The 20,475-nt window shown below is 41.1% G+C and overlaps 1 protein-coding gene across 1 annotated transcript in view; it reads left to right on the top strand.

Annotated features, from left to right (window-relative positions):
• xylt1 (xylosyltransferase I) overlaps positions 1 to 20,475 on the top strand; it is an 82,190-nt gene that overhangs the window by 26,218 nt on the left and 35,497 nt on the right. The window contains exon 2 of the mRNA XM_085410612.1: positions 15,933 to 16,509. Within this exon, the coding sequence (XP_085266738.1) occupies positions 15,933 to 16,509 (577 nt within the window). The remainder of the gene's footprint in view (positions 1 to 15,932; positions 16,510 to 20,475) is intronic.

Raw genomic sequence — 20,475 nt, forward strand, 5'->3', positions numbered from 1 at the left:
GTGAGGGCCTCATATATTGATTGCTGAACAGCGATATAGACTTTTGCTTTGAGACTTGAACAGATGATGCTTTGTGTCAACTCATTTTGACCCAATGAAAAGATTGCAAATCTTTTTTCGTTGGCGGCATTAGAAAATACCAGTTTATGTCTCCTTTATAATATTTAAATAAAACATTATGATTGACACCTGAGGGAAGCCAAATAAATCTCTAAGCTTCTTTATCCCGAAGGATCGTATGATTCAGTCATCTACCTTTAGCTCAGGAAGTTGTCTAATCTCAGCTAAATGGTTTTGCATACATGGAGAGATAAATACTCTCAGCTATAACTCCTCCTTTATCTTTCCTGTAGCAATCTGTAGTTTGGCCTGTAAGAACAAGCAAGAACATTATGCATCCTAACTATCTTTTCATCACCTTTTCACTGTGAGTCTGTCAGTTCTCCAGAATTAATTTGCAATCCGGGTATAAATGGACAAGATAGGAACGTAACTTCTGTTCATAATACGCATGTTTGTTGTATTAGTGCGACCCAGGTCACTGGCAATACAGCTATACAGTAGTGCAGTTAAGATAGGTGAGGGTGTGGATAATTTCTACAGAGGCTATATAAAGTGCTAGTGGTTGTGAGTGGTGGTTCACTCCATGTTATTATTGTGTGTTTGAGGGTACAGTTGTCCATTTTGTGTGTGTGTATGTTCAGTCCATGAGTTTAACGTGGGTCAGATGTCAGGAGGCAGAGTTCAGGAGTCTGACAGCTGTGGGGAAGAAGCTGTTCCGGTACCTGGTGGTCTTAGTCCGGAGGCTCCTGTAGCGCCTCCCAGAGGGCAGGAGGGTGAAGAGTCCATGTGATGGGTCACTGGGGTCTTGTTTTTGCCATTTGCAAAATCGTTCCCCAGCAAAATATCTACTGTTATTGCATGGTCCTTGATGTAGTCATGTACCATTCTTTACATTTACACTGAGTAAAGAGGAGAACAAGTTAAAGCATGTGTGGCAAGAGATGCAGCTAAATTTATCCGTGTAATTAACAGGTGCCTTTCATCCCCATGACAACATGTGTATTAGTCACTAGATCAAAACAATTTGAACTAATACCCCGAGCTGTGATTATCTCACACAGAAAGTGTTTGTTTCATGTTTGTTAATCAGGAAGCAAAACCTATAAAGAAAATTATGAAACAGCAGGGAGAAAATTAGGCTGTGGCACAAGAAAAAGGTGATTTTTTTTTGTTTTCTGGTGCCAATCTGTTAGCACTAATCCAGGAACCTTTTAACAGATTAACAGTGTTACACAAGGAGTATTTGTTGGTTTACTGTATGTTTCCATGAGCCTGTGCTGTTCTCATTCTGTTCTCATTGCAATAAAAGATCCCTGTTTGAATTTCAAGTTGAAGCTTACATGTTCGCTGTGTTCCCCGTGTCGGTTTTCACTATAAAAGGAGGACGCATCCACCATGACATCACACATTTTGCAGCTTCAGCATTAGCATTTTGCTCGCCACCATGTTGGGTTTTTTGTTTTGTTTTGTTTTTTCTTAGAGCCAGCATTTGCCTCTTATGTATGGAAGGGTGAAGCGCTAATTTATCAGTTAACAGAAACTAGCTTGGTTCGAAGGCTACGTTCACAAAGTCTGCAACGCACAGATACACATATTCCCTAATTAGTGTCACGGATTGACCTAGTAAAATACTAGTATTTCCCTCACCACTTCTAGGGGGTTGTTACTTCTTAGCAAACCACAATATTAGTCAACCAGTACATGGAAATTGGTCCAAAACACGCAGACAGCACACACACAGTGGACAGAGCCAGTGGATGAGACAAGAGTCAACTCCAGCTGCCTGTCTCAGAACTGCTGTCAGTCAATGCATTTTTTGCTCCTTCTGCGTCATTTTCATTTATCAGCTCTGGAAGATGCCCCGAGGATTACTCTGGGTGCTACAGCTTTCTTCTATAGGCTAAAGACTTATATGTTATTTTAATAATAATGTGTACTTTATTAATCCTGTAGGGGATTGCTTAGTCCTCTGCATTTAACCTATTCACTCAGTGAAGCAGTGGGCAGCTACCAATCCACCACCCGGGGAGCAGTGTGTAGAGACAGTACCTTGCTCAGGGTTACCTCAGGTTTGATTTGAACCCCCGACCTTCCGATCACGGGGCAAACACTCTACCTACTGAGCAATCCCTGCACAACATGCTGTAAATAAAAGCAGTCAGAATATCAAAAAGGCGTACCATAGCAAGAAGTAAAACCGGGGAGAGTTCCTACTATAACCATTGAGTAATACTACCCCAGATGTGACTGAGCTTTCTCTGCAGAGCTATTCTGTCACCATATTTTATTCCACTGACTGCCTGGACCCTGTATAAAATACACCTCTTCTAAACGCTATAGCAGTTTGTCTTATTTCCCAGAGGCTCTTTCTCTGTATTCTGCACATTGTCTTATTTTTTGGACATATATTAAATGCATTACATCATTCATATGTGTGACATGGCCTCATACAGATAGCAGACGAGCCAAAACATGTGAATTTCTCTCTGGGATCAATAAAGTTATCCTTATTCATAAATAGTCCATCATTCTAAATATACCATAAATGTGTATGTGAGCAAGAATAGTTTTGCCCCCATGGCCCACTGGCAAACCAGGATAAAATGGGAATTTAAACCAATGTATTAGCCAAATTGCATTTTCATGTTTGTTAAAGTGAAAGAGAATCCAAATGATTATAAATTATCCTCAGTATATCTTTTCTGTATAAGCAAGACTACAAGAAAGAGGCAGCAGAGTTCGTCATCTGGAAGTCTGCAATTTCACGGCAATCGATGAAAATAGTTTTTGAGATACTTCAGCATGAAACTGGTGGCTTGCCCAACCATTTGTCAGATTGACGTTGCCATTCACAGAGCCTAGCCGTGTGCATGACTAAATACATTTCTAAAAATTCTGAATATTTCTAGAAGGTTTGTCATGGTGCAATTTAAGCCTGTGCCAAATACCCTTTTTTGAGCTTTGAAGCTTCGGGAGTCATCAGTAGTGAACATTTGACGCTTGTAATGTTACTGTGAAAAAAGCATGATGAGGTGTTGCTTTTGTTGCGATTTCAGCTGTTTTTTTATGTGTAAAAAAAGTTTGAAGCAACAAAATGTTTCTTCCTGCCCCCTTTTTTTTTGTCCTTTTTGGCATCTCCAATAAAAACGTCACTACCTGTTCTGTCACAAAAAGCAACAGACACAGCTCTTTAACTTAATGCACATTTGCACCCAAAAAAGTCCAGTTGGTCACCAGGGAGTTTTTGTGTTTTTCATGTTACGCAATAATGTGATTCTAGAGGCCGGTCCTGCAGAATTTGTGGTTGCATAGTGGAAGTGGAAGTGAAACCGTAATGCACGGCCTTGATATATTTGCACATCATTAGCATGTTATTCTGAAACACAAGGCACAAGAGTGAATTTGCACATGCACGCTGTATTTAACCCAATCCTTACTGTATATCACAGTCATGAAAGGGCATTGTTTACTGTAGAGCCATATCCAGTCTGACTTCTCCAGTAGGGTCACACTAGGGTCATGGTATACTGCATCACTGCTATGCCACACACAATCCTGGTATTTCAGCTGTTTTCTGACACACTCACTGCAGAGCTTACATCATAATTTCACGTGTTGCTTCCACCAGACTATTAATGCTGTAGAAAGAAAGCAAATGTCCCAGCCCTTTCCTTACCGTTCTGCTTTTTCTCTTGGTCTTTATCCTACACTACCCCCCCAACCTCTTCTATGTGTAATCTCTGTTTATCATTTCCACACCCTTCCTCCCCTTTTCTGTTATTCTTATCCCCTGGTCTCTTTGGATGGTATGTAAAATGTTTGTGAAGGGCCCTTGGTCCTTGTATCATACCTCCTTTGCATTACTATACATTAGCAGTAAGATCCCTCTGTGCTGTCGGACCATGTGGTCTCAATGCATAGAAGAGACCCTGTCATTCCTTTTAGCGGGCACCCATGATGTCACGGGGCCTTCATCTTTCACACACACACTATACACAGAGACGCAGCCCCTCCCCCACCCGCTTTTCTTCTCATCGCCGTGGTGAATGGAATTGCATGGCTGTGCAGTTCAATCACTGTCAAGTGCAAAGAAAAGGGGTCTCTTGTGCAAAATTTCATGATTCACAATTGATTAAATAGGGGTGTCATTTCATGGCTGAACAGGGAGGTGTGCAGTGGGGGGAGTAAGGCGTTTTCATGCCCTTGCAAGATATGGCTCAGAAATCGCTTGATGGGGCCTATTCAAAGCTGGAGATGTAAAGTTCTGGGGGTTTATTCACAGAGGAAAATAAGAGGTTGGTATAAGAGAGAGAAAGGGTAAAGAGACACAGTGGGAGAATTGCCAGTATCTTCTAACAGCCTGTTAAAGGACTTTCATGCTCTTGTGAGATATGGGCCTAATATACTGTATATAAGCTGTGTGATTTAGATTCCTGTTGTCATGTGTAAATTGCAAACATTCACCCATCTGCGAGGTAGAGGAGGACAGGGGACAAAACGATGATGATGGTTTTAAAGGACTGAGCATAGTTAGACACCAGACAGTCAGACATTCATGATCAATATGTGAAGAGCAAATTTTGAGCATTAATTCAAGTATTTTACACCAATTCTTAAGTAAATGCAGTCATTAACATTTAAGGATTGTTTAATTTGAGGATGAAAATCAGAAGATGACTGCCTGGCTTCACCAAATGCTTTGTTTCCTCCTTTGAGATGCTGTGCCAGGCCTTTACTGCAGTCACCTCCAGCTGCTGCTTCCTTTTGCATTTAGCGTTTCATGTAATACCTGAAAAACATATTGTACTGGGTTGAGATCAGATCAGAAGAATATCCCATTTCTTCGCCTTGAGAAACTCTTGGGCTTCTTTTATGCTTTGTCTCATTATCATTTGCAGTGTGAATTGCAGAATTGACTTTGCTACTTCTGTCAGCAGTCACATCATCAATAAACGCAGCCTTACATACCCATGCCAACAGGGATGTGGTATGCTTGGGATCATGACCTCTTTTTCTCCTTCTCCATACTTTAATTTCCTGTTATTCTGGATAAAAGATAAACTTTGTTTCAAACTTGCTCATACCTTTATTAATTCTCTCTGTCTTTGTGTGTCTTTCACTTGCAGTGACCTCTATTTGGAGCTCATATTTAAAAAATTATGATAAAAAGCTAAAAATACAAATTCAACAGTTTGAATCAACTTCCGACACTATGTCTGCTTCATTTGTCCTGAAATAACAAAGGAATAGCCCTCACCTGCTCATGAAACGGTTTGCCCACTTAATTTTGAGCCTGTTAAAATAGAGAGGACTATAATATTAATTATATTGGTTGCGATTCCTAAAAGGTTAATGGTTAATTTTTGTAAAACCCATGAAAGCTTTTTGCAGCTGGAAGTCTATTCTTCCGTGAAACTGGATTGGTATACAGAGGCAAAATCGGAAAAAGGTGGAAAAGGTCTTTGTCCAAATTATGGACCCAACTCTAAATGTTTGACTCAAATATTTCCAAGCTATCAGAATTGACATGAGGAAATATACAAACTTGAGGGACAAATATATTTGTCAAGAAACAGCAAATAGTGGGGACACAAGAGGGGAAAATACTCCCGGCATTTTATTTATTTCTATCAGCTTGCATCAGGTCAAGACCACAATGTAATTACCACATAATGCACAAGCACAAGCATAAATGCTAGCAATGGTGTCAGCCACTTGCATAGGTTATGTCACATGGTATACAAAGTTTCCCTGAAGAAGTCTAAATCAGTGCTTATTCATCTTATATTGAGCTGTAATGCAGCCATTGAGTCCATCCTCTAATTGACACAAGCCGTCATAGCTCCCTTGTCGCCCCTCTTTAATCAGCCTGTCTTTTCATTGGCTGTCCCTCAGTAAAATGTTTGCTCATGGCCAACGCTAAGTGGCTGAGATAACCATATCGATAATGTCCACTCTCACTAGCATTATACAGTCAGAAGTAGCAACCTTAAAAAAACATGTTTCTTTGTGTCATTTTTTACGACATTTACTAAAATATTTGTAACTTTTTATATTTAAAACACAATTATAAATGTCAAATCTAAATTTTAGATCTAAATATTATATTTAAATCCAGCGATTTAGCTGAAAACATCGGAAGAGCCATTTTGTCGGCCATCCAAAGGTTCAGCAGTAGTGCACCCTAAGCAGCTGCAGTCTCCACAATCGCTGCAGCACATGTCCAGCTAAATCACTGGACATGTTGGTAGGCAAGAAGTGAAGCAGCTCATGGCGGTGAGAAGTGACCGTCAGGGGAGAGCAGACACACAACCTGACCACTAGCGGCTATCTAGGGGCAGGGATAGCTCAGTAGGTAAAGTGGTCGCCCCATGATCGGAAGGTCGGCTGTTCGAATCCACTTAACGGCTACCCTGAGGTACCCCTGAGCAAGGTACCGTCCCTACACACTGCTCCCCGGGCGCCTGCTTAGTGGGCTGCCCACTGCTTCACTGAGTGAATGGGTCAAATGCAGAGAAAAACAAGTAATTTCCCCATGGGGATCAATAAAGTATCCATTATTATTATTATTATTATTATTATCAGGTATAAGTATAAGTATACAGGTATAAGTGGTTAAGAACAAAGCAGCCATCGAACAAAGAACAAAAGAACAGTATAGGTCAGAAATACCATAAAGGAGCATATAAGTACAGTAAGGTGACCTATCATATAAAAGTTAAAAAAAAAAAAAGTATGCACATACAATCTAGCTACATCAATTGAAAAGCTGCATCAAAAATTCAAGTAAGGTGTGAGCTTTATTTAAGTCTAATGAAGCCTTCCACAGCAGGACTTCATTTTTAAAGCCAGGAAAAATCAGAGTAATTTTCAAGAAGCGACATTTGTGAACGAAAGATTTTGCAACTATAAATAAGTTGTTAATCCCAAATTCTATTTTTTTTTTCTCTTTGTAGGCTAAATCTAATTACTTGAAAGGTTAGAGAAGGGCAGTCAATATTTTTGGAGGTTAACCAGTACTGAAAATCATCACAAAAAGATGTGGAACTTTCACATGAATAAAAAAGATGCTCTGTAGTCTCTATATCAGTATTGCAGAAATTGCATGCGTTCGTATCTATATTGAATTTCTTGTGAAGATAGTCATTGGATGGCATTTACAATTTTAAAGTAATTTTCTTTTGCTTTAGGTGGAATTGGAAAAGAAAGATACTTAGTCAAAATTAGCGGCACACTTTAGTACCGGAGGTTTACATAAAGCTTTTATTTTGATATTTCCGTTGACCCGTACCATAAATTTGCATGTTAGCTAAATATTTAGTTTACCGTAACATTTAGATTTAACATTTAGATTTAAATATAATATTTAGATTTAACATTTACAATTGTGCTTATAAATGTTTGTAAATATTTTAATAAATGTTGTAGAAAAATGACTCGAAAAAACACATTTTTGTAAGATTTTGAGCTAAATGTGGAAAAATGTTGCCGTTAATTTCAGCGTGTTTCAGTTTACAAACAGTGCCCCATAGCTTAAACCTATTTTGTCCCAGATATTTTAATCACAATGACTACCAGCTTAGAACAACCTGTCTTAAGTGTGGCATTGTCACATTTAATAACGAGTTACTGTAAGATTTTTTTTTTGACTTCATAATCCCATAGATAGTTAGCTGGTTTTACAAGTTATCTCATGTTTGCATTCACTGTTTAGTCTACATAGTTTTTTGCCACATTTTGACTAGTTGTGTGATGCTAGCTGTTGGTTTGGGAAGCATTGCTATCTCAGTGTTACATTTTTGAAGAAGCCTCAACTCGAGTAAGGGAGCAGTGCGAGAATTTCAGGGTAATGGGCCGTAGTTGCTGACCAAAAAAAACATTGTCTTACATTGTCATTTAAAAAAAAAAACAATGACTGTACAATAACTGGTGCATTTTCCTCTTTTCAAAGTCTTGATTTAGTAATGCTAATGGTTTAGTAAGCTATTTTTTGCTGTTTGCCATGCATTGAAATATTTTGGTGGAAATTAATTTGCAAATTGCACTTTTCTTTTTTCTTTTTACAGTTCTTTCTGCTATACATAAAAACTGAAACACTCCCAGCATTACTCTCAGTACTCTGCCGGGCTCTTGCTCCTCCACAGACACAAACACAGGCAGTCCTCAGGACAAATGTGACTTGCACTGAACAAGGCTCACATGTGACTGGTGTGCACATGTGTGTGTTCAGACGTCTGTGTGTACAGTACTGTGTGGTGCGTGTGTGTGTTTTTATTAATCCATCTATGTAAGCTTCTGAGCTTCCAAGTAAAGATTTTTAACAGGAGAAGGCAAACCAAACCTTATGAGACTCAGGCGTGCCAGCCTTATTTTTGCCTCATGCTTTGGGGATTTTAGCTCTAACATTGTTCTCGGTATGAATTTCATTGTTGCTGTACACAGTCAGAATAAATCTTTAGGGTTATTTAAGGCTATCTCTCAACTCTATTTCTCTTTAATCCACTTTAGGCAGAAAGTATGAGAAAAGAAAAATGTTGATATAAAAACAGTTTTTTATAATTTTTCAAATGTCGAAGTCACCTAAGGTCATTTTCACAGCATTGAGTGGATTCTAAATTATACTGTGTCCATTAAGTGACTCATTTACATTTTAAACATTTATCTGATGTTGTTATCCAGAGTGACTAATAGTAAATGCAAGAGATGAATTAGCTTAAATTCCTCGATTTCAAATGCCCAAAACAACAAGCAATAAGGATTTTAATGGTGCAGAGTGTAAGCCAGGAATACAAATCTATAGTAATACATGAAGTAAGAAACAGAGAACAGCAAATGATTTCCCGCATTGCAGGAGGAAGGTGATTAAACGGCAAGGTGGGTTTATTGAACATGGCTGAATATGGTGGATAAAGGCCAAAAACACCCAACTGACAAAGAGACAGGAGGGGGATTGGCCGTTAAACTTTTCTGTCATGTTTTATTGACACAACCTTTGTCTTGTCCTCTTCATTTTTAGATAATACTGTTAGATGACCGATAATTCAGCTCATATGTTTATCCACAACAAAATTGCAGAGTTGGTTGAGAATATCGACACTATCCTACGTTAGATAGAAAAAAAGACATCCTGCAGGTGATTAGTTTAGCTCTGCAGAGCTGTGCAGGTCTGGAAAGAGAAGACAGCATTTATTGAAGTATATTAAACAATATGTTTGACCTGCTTACAAATCTGGGACTTTAAGTATTTGCAGGTACCTTTGTTAACTTCCCACGCTGTGATTGGTCCCCCAGGATCACACTGTCATCACAGTGATCCTCTGTGAATTCCTGAGGTGTCTAAAAGATAGAATTCAGTGCAGACGACCTGAACTGGTGTTTTCAGTAATTGTAGACAAACCAAAGATTTTCAGACAAAGAACCTGGCAATGATTATGAATCATGGTGGTTTGCTATTGTTTTGCTTTTTCAGAAGCTTGCGGTCACTGTTCCAACAATGAATTCTGCGTCATATCAAAGACTGCTTAAAGATTATATGAAGCCATGTGTCCGAAGTCTGAAATGGAACCAGAAGAGGGCCTTTCACCGGAATAATGATCCGCACGCAAGCAAATCCACAAAGGAATGGCTCTAAAAGAAGATATGAAGGGTTATGGAATGGATTAGGCGAAGCCTGAGATTTGAATCCCATTAAAATGTTGTGGGAGATTTGAAATAGGCAGCACATGTAAGAAAAGCCACAAACATCTTGTAACTGGAGGAATTTAGCATGGAAGAGTGGTCGAACACTAAGCAGATGTCAGAGAACGGTGCACAGTTATGCGAAACACCTAAATGAAGTTATTACTGCTGAAAGAGTGGAAAAAAGCTATATATTGGGCTTATAAAAATCCACCGTGGAGTAATGGCATGATTTGATTCTTTATATATATAAAGCAATCAAAGGACACAGTTCTTTGAGTGGGCTGAGTATTGTGGATACACAAGAGGGGCTCTGTGGAAACTATTGTAAGGGATCATAATACAAGTACTGTTATGGAATGCAAACATATTGCGAAGTAAGCAAAAGTATTTTTTAATTCCACTGCGGCCTTAAAGAAACCCCCTGGAGAGTCCCCCAGAGTTAATAAGTTTCTTTATGTGTATCTTGATGGCGAGCTTCTCATGCAAAGCTTTCCTGTCCTAATTTTTTTTTTAGAAATAGAAACTTGTCTCTTCCTTCTGTCTGTGGTTTCAAGTGGAGAAGTCTGTGCTTTTTGTCTCCTTGCCTAGCTTAAATTCATGCATTCAAATATAGCCAGTAAAATCATATAATTATATTACAAACATGTCCATCAGGAAGGAGCAGGAAGTCTACTGCAGTGAGTTCACCTCTGCCCTCGTGTTCCGAATACCCACAAGGGTCAGCCTCCGGATCATTACATCTGGAAAATATTTAACATTTACTCAGCTGTTTTACATGTATTTCTGCTTTCTTTTCAACTAGAGCAAACTTCCTTCCCTTCTCTGAAAGCTCACATCATTTTTTTTAGATGTTTGTAACACATTTGCACTCACATACAAAGACACAGTCTGCTTCCGATACTTTTGCTCCAGGGACTTGTGCGCACGTCAAACCCGAACTATTCATTAGGAGCTGCTGCTAATCACGCGTAAACTTGTGACCAGCATCTTCCAGTTTTAGCCTCCGGGAAAGAAGAGTGTTGAAGGGGAAATAACAAAGAGAAAGGTACTGGACAGAATACACTGAACATCTTTTGGGATACAAACAAGTAAAACTGCCACATGAGATTTTTTTTTCTCAAGTAAAACATCAGAAAATATCTCTTTGTAAAATGTGACTGTTCTCATTGTGGGTTAAACTACATTTTAGACCCTTTGAAAGATTTCAGACACTTTGTTTTGAATTGAAGGTCAACCTTCTTTGCTACTTTATAAAGAAAAAGCTTCTTTTCTTACCCCCTCCACAGCTAATAAGCTATGATGAGTAAAATCTCTAAGAAGCATTTAGGTTGTCCCCACTCTACCCTGCGTGACTCTCCACGCTCTGTCCTGAGGTGTTTGAGCAGCTGTGAACTAAGTCTGTCAGTATATCAGTCTCCCGTGTCATGCCAGATGCCACATCTTGCTCAGAGTATTGCAGGGATTCAGTTCAGGTAATTAATCTGAGCTCGTTAACCACATGGAGGGCAGGTCGTAGCAGAAGTTGGCTTATAAGCTGTTTAGTTGACATAGCAGCCACTCACTCACGCATGGGCAGTACTGTACTTCTTAAAAACCTCAACTGCGTGTTTATGTACATTTTGCCCACAAAGCTGTCAATACACCAGCTTGTGTTGACAGAGCGCAGCTTCCTGGCACACACAGGAGCTTGTCTCAGCTCAGGCACCATAGGAATGATGTCTTTTAAAAGAAGCGGGCTGGGAGGGTGGGGTGAAACTAGGGCTGCCACGATTTGTCGACTAGTCACGATTACGTCGACTATCAAAATCGTCGACGACTGATTTAATAGTCGACGCGTCGTTTGAAGCTTTGTAAGATCACAAAAGACACAGGAATAAGTGGCAGGATTTAAGAGTGTAATAACGGACTGAAACAGAAGATGGCAGCATTGCATGTACAAGGATGTCAGCTACCGTTAAACCCTGAAGAAGAAGAAGAAGCAGCTGTGTCCCAGAATTCATAGCGCGGCCCAGCGCAGTTTCCAACAATGGCGGCAGTTAGTTAGTTTTAATGTTACTCTTATTATTCTTTCTGGGTCACAAAATAAACGTTTAACATATTTTCAGGCGAGAATGTAGCTGTGTAGACCTCAAATATCTGCTCAGTTTATCAGGACACCACATATTTTCAAAAGCGCTCCGACGTTTTCGGAGACATCTGTTACCCACTAGCTCGTTAGCGAGCCGGGGGCTAGGCTCACTAGCGCCGTGAGAACACCGGACTCCCCGCAAATCGTTTTCAAACCCACCGCCGTCTTTCGCTACTCAGGTTAAATATATATGAGTCACTTAGATAACTTAAAATGTTATTGTTTGGCTTTCTTTTTGTATTTTAATTGTTCCTGAGTAAATCAGTTTGTCTGAGATTAAAGTTATAGTTTTTACACAGCTGAATAAACGTCAAGCAGACAGCTGATTATCAGAAGTGTGAGATGCTCCAGAATATACTCCAGTGTCCTGTTATATTTTAGATAGCAAGGAGTTTATTAAACTTCACCGAAACAATCTGCAAATTTCATTAAAATTTAATAAACTATCATCTTGTCTTTATTTTTAGTTAGCACAGACCTTAAACACTTAAAGCTGTAAGCTAATGATAGTTATATAAGAGCAGATGCTGCTGGTGCAATAAGCTGTAGTTTTACGTCCAATGGATGATGATCTGATTAGTCGACTAATCGCAAAAATAATCGGTGACTAGTCGACTATCAAAATAATCGTTTGTGGCAGCCCTAGGTGAAACTGATATGTGCTGCTACCTTGCTCTTCTTCACATCTACCGTGAGGCTGCAACAGCAAATGATGGCATTAGGGAGGTGGGGAGGGTGTGGAGCAGATGAACTGCTTTCCCTCCCAGAGCAAGTGATGATACGGCAGAGGGGAGGAGGACAGGGGAGAAGCTGGACAGGTGCTGAGAGAGAGATATGTGCTTTTTTTCTTCTGCTGCATGGGAGATTGCAGGGAATGGAGAGAAAATGAGAGAGAAAGAGAGCAAAAAAGGACAGGTGAAATATTTCCCCCTGTGGCAGAGGAAATGAGGGAAAGTGGAAAGGGCCAGCTCTGTATTGAGAAATGGACTAAGCCATCCCCAGAGGGGGTTCTGAAATTCCCAGCTCCACAAGGCTTTCTCTAAATGTACCCACTAGTGATAGATGATTTTTACGTTTACCCCCTCTGCTTTTGCCTCAGTCCTCAGCAGAGCTCAGGAAGCTCACTGTCTGCAAGTGTGTGTGTGTGTGTGTGTGTGTTCACGGGCCTGCGCAACCACCTCACTGCATGCCAGACAATCCTGGCTTCGCTTCCCCAACATTCCCAAGGAGCAGAAAACATATCCCCTGTAACAATCGATAGCTCCCCCCAGCTCCCCGCCCCATCTGCAGCCTAACGCAGCTCTGTCTCCAATGGCCGCCACCGCTATTAATTCTGTGCCCCTCCGCTTCCTGCTTAGTGCCTGGTCCCTGAGATTAAAGAGCAGCGCAGCTACTGGAGTCCTTTACTCACAGGAGGAGGGAGAGGGGGAGGGAGAAGGGAGCCCAGTGTAAAGATTGTTTTGCTAGCTTACAAACACCACTCATTTCTACTTTAGACCACACGGGACCAACCGTGTGGGGCTCTTTGCAGTGTCAGTTAATTGCAGGAAATCTAAACCTGTGATCTTCTTCCCATCCCTTTAAGTGTGTGTGTGTGTGTGGGGGGGGCAGTTATGGGAGGTAAAAGAGTTAATAGTTTAAATAGAGTAATCCTATGCTAAAAACTAATGCCACACATTTGCTCAAATGTGATGATTTGCTGTGTTTGTCTACATGTTTGCAAACTGAATATATTTGGCTTTTGGAGTGTGGATGCTTCCACACCTGACTCTTGCTGATTCGGCTGTTTGTCTTTATTATTCTCAATTCGAAAGAACTTTAAAGGTTGCTTCTTCTTTTTTTTTCTTGATGCTACAAGACAAAGCTCTGATTAAATAATGGAAGAAATCAATCAATGAATGCCAACTGTTGAGCTCGATTTGAAAAGTTCCCCCACACAATTATTAAATAGGAGTTTTCTTTGTGAAGCTTAGCACAGATTAGCTTTGATCAGTAACTTCCTGGATCCACTGAAACGGAAATCACCTAAGAAACAACAATTTTCATAATAGTAGTTTAAAAAAATCACGCAGCTAGTATTTGGACTAAATCAGATGATCAGCTGAAGTTTCTTACTTTGCCTCTGCTCACTCAAACGTTATTCCAATTTAACCGTGTCCCTCATCTTCTCATGTCTTTCACTGTAGGAGTCAGAGTGGGAGTATCCCTAGGGCAAACATATGCTGCCTCCACTTTGCTTGCACACTCAAGTCTACATTTCTTTTTTTTAATCACAAGAAGCTTGCCCAGTCTCCCATAATCATGAGTGCACACATACTCATTCTACCTCTGCAAACAGCCAGTGACTTGCACTGCATGGATTAGCCTTCTAAAGCATTCCCTTTGAAACTCTGCAAGTAAGGATTTCTTTTTAGGTGATCACTGGCCTAAGCAGCTGTTACACGCAGGATTAGCAGGTTCTGCCATTCAGACAAACATGTTCTGTTTAAACTGGCAGGGCGAAGGAGGTAGAGAAAGACAAGGAGGAGAGGAGAATGGGCGAGGTTACCGGAAGGAGCAGGGATGAAGTTGAGAATAATAACAGGGAAGCAAGAGAGTGGTAGTAAAGGAGGTGTGAGAGACGTGAAATGGGGAACAGATGATGAGAGAAGTGGACCGATATGTGGAGCAGAAGGGATGAGAGGTGAACGGAGCAGAGCAGAAGTGTGGAATCGGGATGTGTGAAGAGAAGTGTGAAGGGCAGGACAGGGGGAAGAGGCAAAGATTTCAGGAGAGGAGAGGCAGAAAGCTTCAATTCAGTGTTGTTAGAATCAAATCTCTGCCAAGGAAGAAGCTTAAAAGGAGCTGATGATAAGCACGTTGTCTTCGCCTTGTTTTCACCCAGGTTTTTGTTTTTTGTCTCACCTGTATAATATCAGCCCTCCTTCTGACTCTCTGAGTGTGAAAGTGTGTCATCCAGCCACCTCTGTAATTGCGCTTGTACAAGGTGTTTACAGAGAGAGAAGGTTGATGGGCTGATAACGGGCCTTGCTTTAGGGCCGGAAAGACATTTCCATGCCGAGCCGCCGGCTCACAATGGCTTCTCGCTTGCTTCTCTCACTTCACCTCCTTCTTTTCTGTCTCACATACATCTTATTGCGCCCACCCCACCCTCCACCTCCCCAGCAATCTTTTCTGTGTCTGTAAATGGAGAAACACATCTGGGATCTCTGCTGTTCTGAGCTTTATATTTTCACGGCTGCTATTGTCATTTCTTTCCCCCTCGCTTTTTCCCCCCCTCTCTTGTGTGCCTAGCAAGGGGGATGACAGTGGCGTGGCAGGCAGGCAGCTTTCTTAGTTTTTCATTTGAAGCATCACAGCACATTTCACTGGAACGCGCCGGCTCTTCCCGGGAGAAGAACTCATGCCTGGTGTCAGCGCTCCTTCCTTGCACTCCCCACTATCAGTCATTACCCTTTTTCCTCTTTCTGCTGTGCCCCTCTTTTCGCTTTCAGGCTATTCTACTAGAAAGATACTGAAATTGTACGTTCAGACATGTGCAAACACTATTTGGTAAATGTAGACAAGTTCAGCTTTTCCAGTCAGATGCCACGACGCTACAATTTCTTGGGATTCTCATGTGGCTCCAGTGAAAAAACTGTACACATGTGCGCACACACATACACAAACTGACAGTCATATTTTGGCTCTTTATCCCTACTTGGTAATCTGTTTACGGAGTGCTGGGCCCATTTGAGGGAGAATTTAATTGAAACCGGGGCTAATCTGATGATGGCACAGAGCAGCAGCGCCCTCGGCCCTGCTTCACCTCCAGTTAGGTTGCACCTTGTAGCCCTCACACATAATACCTTGCTACTTCATTTCATGCCTCACGGTTCAATGCAGTGCTGCCCACTCTTACATGCCACATTGATTGTTAATCCAACACTTGATATGCGCTGTTTTCACTCAATTCTGATCTTGTTTTCCTTGTTTATGTCCCCCTTTTCTTCTTCTTATCCCCCCTCCCTCCTCCTTACCCGTTGCTTCCCTTGTCTTTCTCCTTCCTATCTATGTCCAGGATGGATATTACTCCCACCGCCCAAAAGAGAAAAGTAGAGTCGACAGCAACAATGAGAACTCTGTGCCCAAAGACTTTGAAAATATAGACAATAGTAACTTTGGTGCACGCTCACAGCCGCACCGACAGCCTGCAGGGGCCATCAGCAGTAAGCAGCAGCGGGAGCATCTGCAGGAGAAGGCCCACGCCCAGCAGCAGGCCTGGCGGGACAGCTCCCCCGGTCTGGGCCGCAGCTCAAATGAGGTTCTGCCATTAGGCCACCAGCCACTGGCAGTTGGCAACAACGCCTCTTATCCAGTTGGTGGAGGACCGCAGCAGCGCTACCATGCCTCGCAAGCGCAGCAGACCCAGTCACAGCACAGACATCAGCATCCCCACAGGAAGCAAGCAACTGCAGCAACTCTGGAGGTGACCTACGACCAGCCACCTAAGTGTGAGATCAGTGGAAAGGAAGCCATTTCAGCTCTGTCTCGAGCCAAAAGCAAGGAGTGTCGGCAGCAGATCGCTGAGGTGTACTGCAGACACAAGGAGGGGCAGTTAATGCCTGAGAAGGTCACTCGCTACTGCCCAATTGAGGGTAAGTTTTTCATTTTGATTGAAAGAACTGATTGTTTGATTTTAGTGAAAGGGGAGTCGTGCCAAGCTGGCACAGTCACAACTGTCAAACGTCCCCTTTTTCCACTATATCTGTTTGGAGCTCTTAAAAAGCTGCTTTCCAGATCTGAAATACTTCTTTTTTAACATTTCATTTTTATGACTAAATATACACTAATCATGACCTTGAAATAGGTACATATCAAGAAGTTATTGAGACTGTGACACTCAAAAATGTAACTAGTCTCTTTCAAGAGTTCTGTGTGGATTTGACTGACTGGCAGCATAAGCAAACAACCCCACAACACATATGTATTGTAATTGTTGCTAAACTCAAGCCCCCAGTCAATCCAACCAACTTAATATCAGTTATAAACACGAGGACAATAAAAGAAATCAGGAAATCTCAGATATAAAATAATCAGGGACATTTATCACTTTGTAGATAACCCAATTTATTGCAGTAAGTAGTCTGAATGAAAAAAATGGGTTTCCAGGATGTTCAACACCTCGCAGTTTAATTATTTACCTGGGATGTATACTTTTATATTAAAACTGCTTTAGGTTTAAGTAAACAAAAAAAAAATCTGATTTACTTTAAAGGATGAAGGACATTTATTCTCGCCATCATACTGTAAAATACACCAGAACCAATCAAATCAAACAGCTCTATGACATATAGAAATGTATTAGATGGTGAGTGGGAACTGCTCTTATTCTTTGAGTATTTCTAAATCTCAAATTTAAGGACTACTCAAATAAATTCAAAGTCAGATAAGTGATCGAGTTTGAGCTGATTTTAGGGCTGTTCGATATAACGATATATATCGGATGACGATATAAAAACGTCTATCGTTTCATTTTACGCTATCGTTTGTTTCGTGCTGTTGCGAAATAAACTGTTTACGGCAATATTTTTTCATCGTTTTGATAGTCACTGTAGTGGCTATATTCATTTCCTAAAGTTCTCTCCTTCTCTTATATTTAATATAACCACACTACAGACGGACAAGCGCCTGTTTTTATGTATTGTCGTTAGCAACAACGATGGTAAAACCATCACGTGTCCGCTTGTTTATTTTCCACGTAAGCCTTTCACAATAAAGCTCAAGATCCTGTTGAGACTTTTCAAAATAAACTGAATCACGTGAAAGAGCAGATTATTTACGGATGAGAATGAAAAAAGAGCCGTCAGGTGCTAAAAAATAGACCTTAGAGTCAAACGTTAGAACAGGCTTTTCCCCGCAGCACGCCGTGTAATAAATACTCACAAAGAAAACGGCGGCTGTTACAACTTATGTCTAGAAATGTGTAGTTTAATGCATTGGTAAAACACTCGACTCCAGATACACTATGCCCAGCTGGAAACACTTCACATACCTGAGATTCACAGAATTTACAGAAAATGTTAGATTTTTGTGATTTATATCGTTATCGGACGATAGATGTTTTATATCGGGATATGAGATTTTGGTCATATCGCACAGCCCTAGCTGATTTGTCTAGCAAACAGACTTTACTTTTTTATTATTTTAAAATATACCAACAAAGCTTGGTATAAAGGGTGTAGTCTGACAGACATGGATGGTCAAATAGTTCCTGCTCTTGTAATTGCAATTTCTCATCAAAAGCAAGAGCTGTCCTTTTTGCTGATGTCTGTGTAATTGGTGAAGTAAATTTGTTGGAGGAAATTGAGATGCTGCCTGTATTTGATTCAAATTGGTTTTCCATTTTCATTTGTTTTTTCAAGCTGGCCACAAAACATAGGTTCCCCTTGGTTTTGCACACACACACAGACACACACACAATTTTTCCTAAGAGTTTATAGACATCTGCAGTCTGGTTGTAGATTCTGTAAACAAAATCTGTTGCGGCTGCAGCCTTCAGTGAGCACCACGCATCAGCGGCCATGTTTAAGTGAACATCACATACACACCATCACATGTGCCCGCATGGGAGTGGACTGAATACAGCATGGACAGCAGGGGAGGAGGAGAAAGCTATTCAATACCTTGTCTGTCAGGCACCTTCCCAGCCCTCGTTCATGTTTTATAACTTGAAGAGGCACGTATCTAACTGTAGCTACTTTTGTGCATGTCCCGTCCCAGGAGCAGGAGAATGTGCCTCCGCCTGAGCTTGTGTCATCGCACACAGCAGCTCACCATCTCACTCAAACTGATAGTTTGATCAAAAGAGACATAGATATTGAAAAGGGCTTTCCCCTGGTGGCAGGGCTGTGACAATACGACGACAAAATTAAATCACTTTTCTTTCTCTCTGTCTGCCAGCCTGCTGCCTGCCAATGTGTTATTCACAATTCGAGTCCTAATCTCGTTAGCCCAAAATTGTCCAATTTGATTTAATGTGCATTCTGTCCTTGAGGCCTTTGCTAAATTAGCAATTGTGTCAGTTCTTTATTTGCATCATTGAATACAGGAGGAATGTGTTCACTCTCTTAGCTTCCCGTGTGTAAACTTTTTCTAATAATGATGTTACCCGGCTACATTGCTCCAGCAGGGAAAGCAACTGGCAGCTGATGCATCATAACAATCGAGTGATATCATAATGGCTTTGTAGTGAGAACGATTCCATACTTAAACATGCTATAATGAATGTTTTTGAAGGGAAAGCTCTGTAATGTGAATGAGCTCCAAATGAATCCTGTAAGTGCCAGAGCTGCACTGTGTGTAACAGAACCTTTATGTGTGTTTGTGTGCGTGTGTACATATTAATTTGGAGAGGATTTGTCAGAATTTGAATATAAATTAGTTATTTTTAAAAATAACCTGAGTAAACATATCAAACGTGGTCCAGTTCCCGAGGGAAAAGGGAAAATACTTAATGTATTTATATAAATAAAATCCGTCAGTGTGGTTTATATCCACAAACCTTGCTTTGTGGCTTGTTTCAAGCAGCTGGCACTATCCCTGAGACATTTTTAAATGCAATTTGGTACAATCCCTTTGGGATATAGCTCGGCTCTTGTTATAAGTCCTCATATGAGCAGTTAAGAAGGGGTGGGTAAGAACTCCAAAGTTATACGAGATGATGGAGGAAGAGAGTGGGGTGATAGCAGATGAGGGAAGGGCAGTTTAAAAGATTGATGGTGAAGGAAAAGATGATGAAGAGTGATGAGCTGAAGAGGAGGCCTTCTGTTTTCTTCTTTTTTTTCTTCCTTTCTTTACAGCGAGCGCTGTGGTGGCTGCAGGTACATAGTGTGATTTTTAAAAACTCGACACGTGAAGCTCTTCTGCGGATAAGCACACGTTTGACAAGTCTGACAGCAAAATTTAAGCACACACACACACACACACACACACACACACACACACACACACACACACACACACACACACACACACACACACACACACACACAACCATGCTCATTAGTTCAGCTAGCTAGCATGGCACACACTCTCAAAGTGCTTTGTGAAGCGACTGGCCAATTATCCGTGTGCAAAGCAAACCAGTGAACCTTCTTAGCTGGCCACCAATTACTGTTCAATCTGATACGGCCCACAGCAGATTTTCCCCTGAGCAGTCACTCACACACACACACACACACACACACACACAAACACACGCACGCACGCACGGAGACAGAGAGAAACAGCAGCAAGAAAGATGTGTGAGTGAATGACAGGAGCCATGGCCAATTGGAGCTAAGGGAGCATATCATTACCTTGACCCTTGTTGTCAACCCTTAAACACAGCCATATTGGACACCTGGCCTTAAATTTGAATGAATAAGATTAGCTGGAAAAGAGGGACTTCTTAACCCTGTTTCTAAAGAGTATACATGTCAGACACAGTAATTAAAGGACCTCATAGCCAGATGCAGGCAGGAGCCAGGATGGGCTTTTTCTTTTTCTTTTTTTTAGGAAAACCTTACCCCAGGGGAAAGAACAACCCCCAGTATTCCCTCAGCTTCCTCTGCTTCTATAGC

The sequence above is a fragment of the Rhamphochromis longiceps genome, linkage group LG6 (assembly GCF_057381845.1).
Source record: "Rhamphochromis longiceps isolate RC_006_pf linkage group LG6, R_longiceps_female_GT1.1, whole genome shotgun sequence".
Classification (NCBI taxonomy): domain Eukaryota; kingdom Metazoa; phylum Chordata; class Actinopteri; order Cichliformes; family Cichlidae; genus Rhamphochromis; species Rhamphochromis longiceps.